The 13,698-nt window shown below is 30.7% G+C and overlaps 1 protein-coding gene across 1 annotated transcript in view; it reads left to right on the top strand.

The window, feature by feature from the left end:
• The window catches only part of LOC126878576 (lachesin-like), a 642,328-nt gene that overhangs the window by 399,326 nt on the left and 229,304 nt on the right, over nt 1-13,698 (top strand). Inside the window, exon 2 of the mRNA XM_050641374.1 lies at nt 12,448-12,495. Coding sequence (XP_050497331.1) covers nt 12,448-12,495 — 48 coding nt within the window. The remainder of the gene's footprint in view (nt 1-12,447; nt 12,496-13,698) is intronic.

Genomic DNA, 13,698 nt, shown 5'->3' with positions numbered 1-13,698 from the left:
ATAAGGCAGGACATGTTGGTAAAGGGGATTAACATTGATATGACCCAAGATAGAATTGTGTGGAGAAATGCAATTAGGGAAGCCGACCCCGCATAGGGATAAGGCAAAGGAAATGGTGATGACCCTAATATTTTCATTTTGGTGGTTAGCATATCAGCATTGATTATTATCTGTAGCCAGATCAAAAACTAGTGCTGCTTTTGTGATGTAGCTCTTTTTAGGGAATTATAATAATAAATACACATTTTATAAAGGATTTTACTTATTTTTTGTTAAAAAATACTTTATTTTTTTATAAAATAGTAAAGGGAATCCTCCTTCTCAAAAATTTGTCAGAAAAAATCTGAATTACAAGCAGTCAAACATTTAGGCACATGTTAACTGTGCATCGTAAAAACCGGCTATTTTCCCCTTAATAAACTACTGAATTTGACACAACGAATGGTGGAGAGATAGTAGTAGGTCATGAAATTCAATGTGTGTTAACGCGTGTAATCTTTGTTTGAAATTGTTAAATGGAGCAGCTCATTGAACAGATGAGATGTAATGAACGTTCTTACACTGTCCTGAGTAGCGTGTAGAGCAAGCACATTTAGTAGATGGTTTATATTGTTAAACTCAAGAGAAATACCAAAAAGATTAATTTATGACTGTAATAGCTTATGTTACGAATTTAGTGTTTTTCTATGTTTAGTATGTATGATCTTATAAAAAAAGTTTATAAATTGTGATTCTTTAAACATTAGCCGTATTCGCGCTGTACAACCTTAACGTATTTAGAGTAAGTTCGGGATTAGTCTCCAAGGCGCAGGCGTCAACGTAAACTTATCCTGGACATGTTCAGGATTTTATTCTCAATGTTGCATAATTCTTTATGTCTCAATTGATTCTAATGTTGCATACATTAAGGTTAGAGAAGGAAGCCTTTTCTTATCCCTTTCTTATTTTGAAATCAATGTCAACAAGAATGCAAATGCAACAAATTTTTATGTCAGCAATATTCATCAATTGTCATTTGTTTCGAGCTTCTGTCATATGTTGTATAATCTGTGTATAATATTAATATATACGTATTATACGGGATATGATGACAGAAGCTCGAAACAAATGACTGTGAATGAAAAGCCCTATAACAAAGAGAAAGAGAATAACGAATATCAGCAACAGACAAAGGCAATGGATTAACTTTCTATTCAATGTCTTTCTTAGAAGTTAGAAATTTGATTAGCGTCTTTTATTTCGACAATATAATTTGGTATTTCCCCGTCAAAATCCGGCTTAAATTTTTCTAGAGAGTAAAAGATTGTTGAGTTACTTGCACTTGCGAAGCGTCAATGTAACCCCTGTTACCATTGGTAACAGTTAAAATCCTTGCAAATAAATATTTTATGACTACTATGAAATAATTCCATTTATATTTTTTACCAACAAAAATTTTTGTTAATAGTACCTAATTCAGTAAATCTTGATCGCCAACTAGACGCACGAAAATATTGGCGAAATTATGTGACTCTGTTGCAAGTTATTATATGTTGTTACCACTTCTGGCAGTGGTAACGCAGGAGGAATCTCGCTATCGCTCGAGACTAGCTCGTTTCTTAAAATTGTGAAGGAGCGACGGCTCTAGAGACGGCGCGTGGGCACGCTGTGTATATCAGTATTGTAACCATTTTTTGGTTTGGTAACGTTGGTTTAGTACCTATTACAGATTACAGTGTGCGTGCATTTAAACATGGAAAAGTGTTGCTGAGTATTGCGTAATTGATCAACTACTTGAAAAGTCATTCTTCTCGTATATTTTGTTTTATATATAATTTTGAAGAAAAAAATGAGATTATTGAAAATAGAAGAATTAAAATATAAACAATAGTTTTCAAAATCTGTTCTTTTTCCTACTTGTTCATTTTTTCATGTTAATTTTATGGTAGAATAATTTGTTTAGTTTGTTTATTATTTATTGTTATACGTATTACATATATATAATTACATACATATAATTTGGGAATAGTGATTTGTTTAATTTTATCCCACAGGATTGAAAACAAAAAGTTATATTTGGGAGGTTCAAAATATTTTTTTTAAATAAGATTTTTTTACATCTGGTTTTGATAACACTTTAGAAAAAGTCACGCGTCGCCACTGGTTAACTTGAAAATTGCAGCTTGTTATTTGAAGGAGTTGAACATTATCTGAAGGAAGGAATAATTTAGTAAATTAAAGCAATAATTTCCAATTTTGATATATTGAATTTGATAGGTTGTGGCATTGCGTTGTGGTTTATTATACCACAAAAATAATGAAATATAACAGGACACAAGAAATAGTTTCAGAATAAGTTTGATGTGTTGTTTATGTTTCATTATATTCAATAAGAGACTAATTTAACTCATAAATTAAACTTAAAAATAAACCACAAGAATATGTATGTACGTATAAGCTCATCTATATAGAAGAAATGAAGTAAAAACAGAGTACCTACAATTTATTGTAATACTAGGTACTGTAGGTAGTAGTAATACTACTGTATTGTAATACTACTACCTAATAGATAATTATCGAATATCGAATGAAAAGTAATAAGATAATAATACTAGAAAAGGTACCTACTTATTTATAAACATACTAAATTGAAAACATTGACAAAAACAACTAAAAAAGCTTTAATATAAAAAATATTAAAATTTGTTTGAAGAACATTTAAATGATACAATACTTTACAAAATTTCAAAACTTTAAAAACCAGAATCTTTATTTACAAGCTACAAGTTGTTTAACAATATTTTAGGTTAAGAATTGGAGGGAGTAAGAACTAAGAACATAATGTCAAGAAATTCTTCCCAAATATTTTGTGCGCCTATGTGAACTTAAAATCCGAAACAAAATCCTCGAATATCGAGAGGGTATCTCGGACACGTTCAGGATCTTTTTTCTGTAGTGCGCGAACACCGAATTAAAAATCCGGAGGGTGTTCAGAGGGAAAGATTCGACCTCCGCGAACGCTCAATTTTGTAATGCGTAGGCGTTCTCCCTCTGGGTACGTTCAGGTTGTCCAGCGCGAATAGAGCTAATGATTGTTGACACATATTCCAAAATAAAATGATCCGGTTATATATACTAAAACGGTTTTTATAGCGCTATGCGCCTATCCGTTCCTAATCGCAATTCCTTTCTATTGTGCTAGTTTTCTTCTCTTAAATTGCTTTCCGACTTCGCCTTGGAGATGCAGTTTATTTATGTGGTTGCTGGTCTTCTTCGTTTTCGTTTTTCTGTGGGGATCCATTCTAACACTCTTTTGGGATTCTTCTTTCCCCAATCTATCTCAAATGTCAGTACCATACTAGATGTTGTCTTTCGATGCTATCTATGATTGTTCTTTCTATTCCTATTTGTTGTCTAATGTCGTCGTTTCTTATGTGTTCCAGTCTAGATCTTGCTGACCTTCTCCAAAAATCCGTCTCAGTAGCTAGTACTTTATCTTTATACTTTTTGGTTAATTGCCAGACTTCAGCTCCATATGTTAATACTGGTTTCATTATTGTGTTGTCTTTTGGACATATAATTAAAAATCGATTATTAAATCGAATTGCTGCAGAGCTAATAAGTAATACGCTTTCATAACCAGGCCCGCCGAGAGGGATGAGCGGGCCCCGGTAAGAAGTGAAGAGCGGGCCCCCGGCAAAAAGTGAAGGGGGAGGAAATTGTTTAATTTTTATGGAAATAAAATTATCAATAATAAATAGGCCTAATAAGAAACATTTCAAATATAATTTTTATTAAATTTTGAATATATTTTTCTAATAGTGAAAATATTTACGTTTTTCGAGTTTTTTGATTGGCAAAGATGTTTAATTTTCGAAAAATTGCATGATTTTACCAAATCATTCTCAGTGCACAAAGTTGCTAGGTCGTTAACTGATCCTGTTTCATATTAGATCTCATAGCATTTTTTATGCGAGAAAGAAAACTAAAGGATATTTTCCCTTTTGGCGACTTCCACCGGTAATGTGCAAAATATTCTTGACGCTATAACGGCGTTAGAAAATAATGGCTCCAATTTGGGATGTTTAATTTTATTAAGAAAATCTATTGGAGAAAGATGAGATTCACAAATATTCTTCTTGTATATCGCTCTATCGTCTTCTTTATAAAACTCGCACAATATATCAATTTTTTTTTCTTTATATTGTCGTTATCTTCATCTCAGGATGTCCACAAAATGTTAAATAGCGAATGAATTTCAATTGCTGCATTAAATCTTCTGGTTAAGTTGCTTATTATATAATCTATGACAATATTAATTTTCTCTCTCTCTCTCTATCTCTATATCTTGGACCTTCACCCCAAGTGGAGTGTTGGGCCGATGGCCGCATCTATGTTTCTTGGCCGATGGTGTTAGACGGCTGGTGGCCAGCTCAGCGCATGGCAATATTAAATATTTCACAGCGGAATATTGCGTCGGGCTCAAAATTATCAGCCGCCTCAATACTAGGCCCTATATTTCAGGAGCAAAAAAAACAAGAAAAATTACTTCTTTGGTCTGGTCGACGCCGGGCCCCTTATATCACCGGGCCCCGGCAAAATGTACCAGCTGTATCCCCCTCTCGGCGGGCCTTCTCATAGCAGGGTACTGGAAGCTGAATGGGCAGTTGAAGCTGATGATATTGGCAGATGATGACCTATGCAGATTTTGTCACCTAGAAGAAGAAACAGTAGATCACATTTGAGGAGGTTTCAAGAAAAACCGAATACTTTTTACGAAAATTTAGTTAGTGGCCAATATCGGTTCATTTGGTAAAATTACACCATATATAAAAATATATATGTGCAAAAACGAACAAATCCTACTGAATTTTAATGGTGATATTAATGTTTTCATGCAAAACCGAATAAATCCACTTTTTGTTTAAGACCAAATAAATCCAAAAATACGCATTTTTTACTTTATCTTCTTATGCAAATATTTCATTCGGTCAATAGATGGTACTAGGGAGTTATTAGAGATGCGACGATGTAATATGGGTGGTCAGATATTTTGTCGTTGATTGATTCGCCTCTGCAAAATTACCTTAACAAGATTGTTGGAATATCAGACGTAAAAAGAATCTGTTTGGAAAAGACACAGATTAAAAAACTAAAGAAAATAAAATTTTAATTTCATGCTTTCAGCATCATCGATTTGAAGCCCAATTTGAACTTAGGCGCCCAATTTATAAAAAGGGAAAGTCTTTAAAAAAATTTTTGCTATCCGAAGTCAACCTTCGAATTGCCATTCCACCAAAAAGTGTTCAACAACTTATGGAAAACCAATTTTGAAAGGAGTGGAAAAGTGACGAAACTTTTTGTGGCACACGAATCTTTTATGTGAAACTAATAAAGTTGAACATACTAAGGAACTACCTCAGAAAGAAGAAGGGCTAAGAAATGAGTGTGACTGTCTAGAAGAAGAGTTTGCACATAATTTTTAAATGCACTATTGGATGTGCTATTAGTCTACTAAACGCCATATGCTTTTGATTTATGTATTAGTAATAAAAACAGTACTTTTGTTAATTCTTGCTAATAAAGTTGTGAGCAAAATGAAATAAATCCACTAATTTCAAATAAAACCAAATAAATCCACTTTTGTTTAAATTTTCTTTTGTACTAAATATCACTTTTTTAAATTAATATTGTAGGAAAAGCTTTATTCTCTATTTATTTCTATTTATCTCTAATAGTATTTGCGAACAAGGTAAACAAGAACATAATTATTTTTGCGTCCCAGAAAAATCCTATTTTTCCAAAAATCGTTTTTAGTGGATTTATTCGGTTTTGCTTTAAACCTCCTCATTTTATGTCAGTGTGACAGTCTGGCAAATATGCAGTTCTTTGGATTGGGGAAGAAAAGTTGCTGGCAAACAGCTACATGGAAGGTTCAGTTTCGAAACTATTAGACCTTTTAGGCTAGAGAATGTAACCTAGGGCTAGAAGACCACAATAGATTCTGGAAAGGTCGCAGTGGAATTGGCCACAAGCCATCTCATGGTATGTGTCTATTGTGCCGTCTCCTTTGGTAATCTAAATGGCAATTAGACCAGGGCGCATCTGTAAAAATATTAGTACATTTGGACGTTGAGGGGTGACTCATATTTTTTTGCAGAAATTGCTTGAAAATAACTCATATAATAATATTTGAGTTATCCTCCCGCTCAAAAAGGTCCGGAACATTGTTTAAATAATCAAAATATCAAAAAATGAATTGAAAATTAGATTTTTTTCTTCGTTTTTTGATTATAAATTTGAAAGTATTTATTTCTGAGAAAAGTCGTACTGACATAAAAGTTGCGCAATTAAATTTCCTATAATATAAAATTCGTTAAAAATTTTAAAAATTGTCACCCTTGTTGCAAAATAGCAATAATTGCGAAAAAACGATAAAAAACAAGTATTCGCATTTTACGTTTTTCAACCATTTATGCTACACTGAGGACCTTCATATTTTACCAAGATATACTTTATAATATAAGAAAACAATACTGTGAATTTCATTAAGATTGGTTGAACAGATTTTGCAAAATAAATTTTGCAATCCAGCTTTCGCAAAAAAAATTAATTTTTTCAAAATCTTGCAGGACTGAATATAAAGCAGAGAGCAATTTTTTTTACATATAGAAGAATACCGTACCTTTCATTTGCAATTTGCAAAATTAAAATCGATCAACCACTACGGCGTCAGGAATTTTTTTAAATCCACATTTTTTTGGTGACACGCGCAGGACAGCGGATAGTTTGCTCTGATTGGGCATTCCAATGACCTTTGTTAATGATTGACAAATTTTAATTTTTAGTACATTTCGATATAAATAAATAAATTTGTTTATTTTAAAATAAAAACACATGCTCTGTCCTTTGAAATAACACTTTTTTGGCAAAAACTTTCTTTGTTCATATATTTTAACTTAGAGAATAAAAGTTTATTATTTTTAAACATATGCAACTGTTTAAATAATATTTTACAAACAATAATCAAATTAGTTTGATCTTTGTGGAATTAAAATTAAAATTAAAATATAGTGTAAGAAAATAATATATTAGATAAAGATTGGAAGAGATTTTGGTGGATATCAACTTGTGTGACTCGAACACCGCTGTCCTGCGCCTAGCACCAAAAATTAAGGTTTATTTAAAAAAAATCTTGACGTTGTGGTAGTTAATGGATTTTAATTTTAAAAATTGCAAATGAAAGATACGGTATTCTTCTATACGTAAAAAAATTTCAACTGGCTATCTGGTTTATTTTCAATCCTGCAACATTTTGAAAAAATGAATTTTTTTTGCGAAAGCTGGATTTCAAAATTTATTTTGCAATATCTATTGCACCGATATTAATGAGATTTACAGTATTGTTTTACTATATTATATGGTTTTTCTGGGTAAAACATGAAGGTCCTAAGTGCAACATAAACGGTTGAAAAACGTAAAATGCCAATACTGGTTTTTTATCGTTTTTTCGCAATTATTGCTATTTTGCAACAAGGATAACAATTTTTAAAATATGTAACCAATCCTATATTGTGAGAAATTTAATTACGCAACTTTTATATCAGCGGTGGGATCACGATCGGTAGAATGGTAGAATGCTGACGTCACGTTGCCTAGCAACCGTCGATTATCGCCTGCAAGCGTGAATTTGGTATCACGATGAATAGAATGGTCGTTTCCAGTCGAATTTTATCCCCACCCTTGTAGAATAAAAATCCTCCTCAATCTACCACTTCTTAGCTGTAGAAAGGACGGTTAATCTATTTCTTTCTTATGTTGATAAACAGAAACAGAACCAATATGGCAATATGACAGATATTTATTTTTACCGGTTCCGCCCGCATAGAATATTTTTGTCTATTGTTATTGTTTATGTTCACTAATATGTTTTACATAATTTTTCAATCAACGGTTCTCCTCATAGACATGTAAAGAAAGTTTCTCGTGGTTTTTCATAGTGACTGTTTTGCAAAAATACATCTAGTTTTTATTTTGAGATAACTAATAGCAGGATAACGAAGCAACAAACCTAAATAACATGTTTGGCTTTCCTTTATTTGGAGACATCAACTTTATTTCTTGGTGATACTGGTACCTTAAACCTCTACAGAATAGAATTTTGTCTCAAAATAGATTGGTGAATGTATCTACTTACACTGTATGTTTCTTAGATGAATAAAAACTTTTTTCTACATAATTGTAGGTACATTTTGATTTTATATACTGTTTAACAACCCATATTTGTAGTAAATATAATTTATTCATTAGGTATAAATAATATTTTCTCCACTTGTTTAATAAACCTACCACTAATAACCCTAGTGGTTGATGCAGATAAAAAAAAGTTTGACCTTCACTGTGATTGTTTTTAATAAGTTGTTTAAATTATTTGTAGTTTTTTTATAAAAATTTGTTTGAATTTAATCTTTTGATTAAAATTTAAAATGCTTATTCTTTTGCACACATTATTTGTATTCTGAAAGCTTACCTGTACTTATAAAGATGTTTAATGCCTGGTTGCACCAACAGATCTTAAACTTTAGACGTGCCTTAAGCTCAGATTGCGAAATATATGTATGTGTGGCATTATTGAGTCTTAGATCAGTTTTCAGCTTGGCACAATGGATTATTTAATTTATTTATTTATTTAGATAAGAATCGAAAATTATGGTGCAACGTGAGTGAAACTTAAAGCGGCCAAATCTATGAGCTGAGCTGAGTTTAAGATTTGTTGGTGCTACCAGGCATAAGTTTAGTTAATAAAAATATATGATTTACTATTTTATTGGGAAAAAAGCCACAATTTAAGTGAAAAATGATATTTATTGACGTTTTAACTTCCACTTCGGAAGCAGTTATCGAAATATAAAATATAAATTAATATAATAAATTTTAATTTAACTTATTAATGAGTACTAAAATATTAATTAATATTTTGTATTTCAATAACGATTTTCGACTTGGAAGTTGAAACGTTAATAAATTTTATTTTTAACTAAATCGTGGATTATTTCACAATAAAATAGTATATTGCATACGATATCACAAAGAAGCAGCTTCAGAACAATACAAAAATATTTGTAAATTAACTACAGAGGACAGTCTAATTTTTACAAAATTAACCTTAATTTTTGTGAAATATTTTTTCTCAAAAAATGCATTGTTTCTGCAGAAAAACCTCAGAATCCTCTTACTATTATCATTATAATTTTCAGGTTGAAATAAAATTCAATAATGGGTAAAACATAAACTTTATTTAAACTGAAGATAACATAAAAATCAAATATAATCCATGAACATTATAAAAATAACATAAAGACAAATCTTCATAACAAAGTTGTAGTACTTCTCTGTTACATCCAAAACATTTTCTTTCATAGGACTGAAAAAGCACACAGTATTGTCTTAACATTGTTTCATACCAAGACTAAAATGAGAACAAAGAATAAATCACAAATAAACCACAAATTTATGTAAATTGAAAAATAATGCAATTTTACTCTCTATGGCCAGTTTCACCAACAACAAATAAATCAGTGAATAGTTTGATAATTTAAAATTAAATTGACGAATTTTCTTTGTTATAGATATTTAAAGTGAGATTAACTCATCAATTCATTTGAAGAGTAAATATTTATTTGATAAATAAATAAAATAATTACTATTTGACGTTAGAGAAACATAGTTGTGTCAGTTTTATCAGTTGAATAATTTTATTCATCGAATAAACTACCATTCATCTTTGGTGAAACTGGCCATTAGTCAATGAAGCTTTACAATTATTATTTCTAGTGCAAAAATAAGTAATAATATTAAACTACTTCTAAAAATTATTATGAAACTTTAAATAAACATTTCTTTAAGATGTTTGATCAATGGATCCATAAAACAAAAGTTTTATGTTCAAAATACTTCATAATAAGAGATAAAGCTTCACCGTCCAGCAAAGATAACTAAGAAGTGAAAGTAATCTTTGCCAGAATAGAAATGGAAAATGCTTTGATCTCTATTTTAAACGATCTGCTGCAAAAAAGTTTTACATTTGAGTTTCTCCATATGAAGCATCATGTGTTGCACCTCCCCATCTAGTATCGATGTTTAAAATTTTTAAGTCTGGATCACACGCCTAAAAGATTGTAATTTTTTAAAAAGTTTTTTCAACACAAATATCAACAAATACTACAAATTTTTGTGATATTTGCAATATAATATATTATGTGATAATACATTATTTTTATAAATTGATTATTGGCAGCATATAGTACATAATATAATATTACAAGTAAGTAGTGTTATATAACAAGTGTTACAATTTGGACATTTTTAGAAAGATAACTTTTCTATTAAGATAGTTATGTTCCCGTTCCGTTGGAGCAATTATAGCAACATGTGTGCAAACTATGGCCCCTACACAGCCAGGAAAGTTAAACTTCTGCATAAATTTTCTTTTAAAATTCTCTTTTTGAACGAATGTAGTAGGAAAGATAATCGACTCTTCACTTAGATGTTCAATTGTTAAATTTGTTACATCATTTAAACGGTTGCTAACAGTATTTTGGGCAATTGATATAGTAGTTCCATTTTATCTTTGTCATGGGGCACGATTCATTTTCAAACAAATTAAATCAAAACATAAAGTGAAACGTACGCCGATGTGTTTAGTATATTAGTATACAAAATGTATATACACATCAACGTTCATTTCACTTTATGTTTTGACTTAATTTGTTTGAAAATGAATCGCTACACATGGGAAAAGTTATAGCGGACGAAAAATAACTGATAGCTCTGACCGACTACCGACTACTCTTTGATTGGAACTTATTGCATAAAAATAAGTGAGTCAAAAATTGGCAGTGAAGGCTCAACACTGCTTGGATGAACGGATTATGACATATTATGAGGTATAAGCCTCTCAAAAAAATAGTTCACCATGTCTGTTGTTAATATAAATAGATCTATAAACTCCTAAAGTAAATGCATCACTTTCTATTCTCATTATTCTCCTCTATATTATACATATTTATTTCATTTCTTAATTGCTCATTTCTTTGTATATGACCAAGTATCTGAGCAGGAAGCATCTAAACGTCGAACTATATCAGTATTTAATATAAACATCAAAATATATTAATAATAATTAATAATTAAATAGTTCACTATGTCTGTTGTTGATATAAATAGATCTACAAACTCCTAAAGTAAATGCATCACTTTCCCTTCTCATTATTCTCCTCTATATTATACCTATTTATTTCGTTTCTTAATTGCTCATTTCTTTGTATATGACCAAGTATCCGAGCAGGAAGCATCTGAACGTCGAACTATATCGGTATTTAATATAAACATCAAAATATATTAATAATAATTAATAAGTGATATGAACCTACAACTTATTAATGTGTTATTTTTCCTTTACAGTAACAGGAATTTACAGAAAAAATACCTACATAAAAATACCTTAATATAACAATGTTCCCTAGTCACAGGTAAAATCCAAAAATTTAGTGATTTCTAATAAAATAGTTCCAAACAACACAAGACTAAAATAAACAAATTGCAAATAATAACAAATAATAATCTTTAGGTTAGCTTTTTGAATACAACCACCACAAAATAAAGACAACCACACGTCAAACAGCAATATTTTTAAGAAGAAGAAGCGATATTTTTAACACAGGTAGTAGAATATCCGAACATTGCCGAGCACCGAGTCTACTTTCCCAAGCGTGTTAACGTGATACCAAAATTGTCGATTGTAGAATTATTTTTGTGACGTCAGCATTCTACCATTCTACTGATCGTGATCCCACCGCAGTACAACTTTTCTCGAAAGTGATCGCTTTGAAAGTTATAATCAAAAAACGAAGAAAATATTTTAATTTTTTTCTTCATTTTTTGACATTTTGATTATTTAAACAATGTTATGGACATTTTTGAGTGGGAGGATAACCCAATTATTATTATAGGAGTTGATTCCAAGAAATTTCTGCTAAAAAATATGAGTCACCTCTCAAAGTCCATCTCAAAACAGATACGCCCTGGACTAAATTGTATCTTTGGAAACTGATGCACAAAAGTTTTCTGCCGATGAACGATCAAAGTTTATTCAACGATGAGTTCTGGCGTCTTCCTACTGATCTTTTGTCCTGTTATTTATCTTCTAATATGATTGCGAGTCATTCACATTTTTCATCTCTCAACACATATGACCCAAATATTGTACATATTTTACTTTCTTTGATCATGCTTAGTAACTCTTTCTGCTTACTTATGCGCCAAAGTAATAATCAAATAAGTGCAGTGCATCAAATAATTCATATAATAAAATCACATTAAAATTTACACAACACTATAAATTATGTTGAATTTTCATGTTTGTTGAGCAGAAAAATCATTTTACTTTAATATTGCTTTTTATTTTAGCTCACAATGGAGACAGAGGAGAGAGAAGAGAAACCACCGGAAGGAACGGTAAGTCCTTTTTGTATTTTGATGTAATTTAATTTCAAATACAGAATGTTATTTTCTTTAATCTTTAATAAGAAATTTACTTAATTTAGTAGTTAAAATAATTATGAATTATGGAATTTATTATTTGTAAAATTTTTATGGACTGCTCTGGCTATTCAATCCACTGTATACAGGACTTGAAGTCCAAGAAATGACATACAAAAAATATACCGTGAAACCTCGATAAGTAGGAATAATCGGGACCGCGGCCGATCCGGGTTATCGAATATCCGGGTTAGCCGAAAAATATGGTAAAAATTAATAAAACACGGTATATTTAAAGATTAACTCCATTATAATTGCAAAAACATGAAATACATATGAAGAGTGGATATACAGGGTGGTGAATCGGAAAACGGGCCATAGGATACTCAATGTAAAATTCTAAACTGTTGAATTTCTGCTTCCCTAATTATGTTACATCAAAAATCATCAGAAGTTATTTGTAGAGGATTGAAATCTGTATTAGAAACAGAAGTTACAATTGTTCTACGATTTAAACACATTCCAAAATTTTGAAAAATATAATGTATTTACCGCAGTAGGTATGTGTGGGCATGTTAGGCCACACGTTACTATTTAACTGACAGTGAGCACATTATTGACTGAAGAAGATATCTTTATTATTAATACTTCTCCTTAACTAAAGGTATCTTATCAACTTTATTGTGTTTTAAACAGTAAGTGATAAAATAAATAAAAAAATTGACAGTTCAAATTGTTAATATAATAAATTTATTGTCAACAAATGCAACCTTATACACATTATGGTATTGCGTGTGGCCTAACTTTGGCGTATTACTCTGAAAAATGTATTATATTTTTACAAAATTTTGAATAATTATTGTTCGTAGAACAATATTAACAGTTGTTTTCAATACAGATTTCAATTCTCTACAAATAGTTTCTTATGACTTTTGATGTAAAATAATTAGGGAAGCAGGAATTCAACAGTTTAGAATTTTACATTGAGTTTCCTATGGCCCGCTTTCCAATTCACCACCCGGTATACAGGGTGTCCAGAAACTCTACCGACAAACGAATACAGGAGATTCATCAGATAATTTTAAGACAATTTAACCAAATTCATTTAGTCAGTCCGAAAATGCTTTCTAAGGGAGCTAGAGCTCTTTGAAGAGGGCGTCTTGTAATTAGTTTTCCTTA

This window comes from Diabrotica virgifera, chromosome 10 (genome assembly GCF_917563875.1).
Source record: "Diabrotica virgifera virgifera chromosome 10, PGI_DIABVI_V3a".
Classification (NCBI taxonomy): Eukaryota; Metazoa; Arthropoda; class Insecta; order Coleoptera; family Chrysomelidae; genus Diabrotica; species Diabrotica virgifera.
Note: the sequence above shows the minus strand (reverse complement) of the source record. Positions and strands in the feature narration are given on the sequence as shown.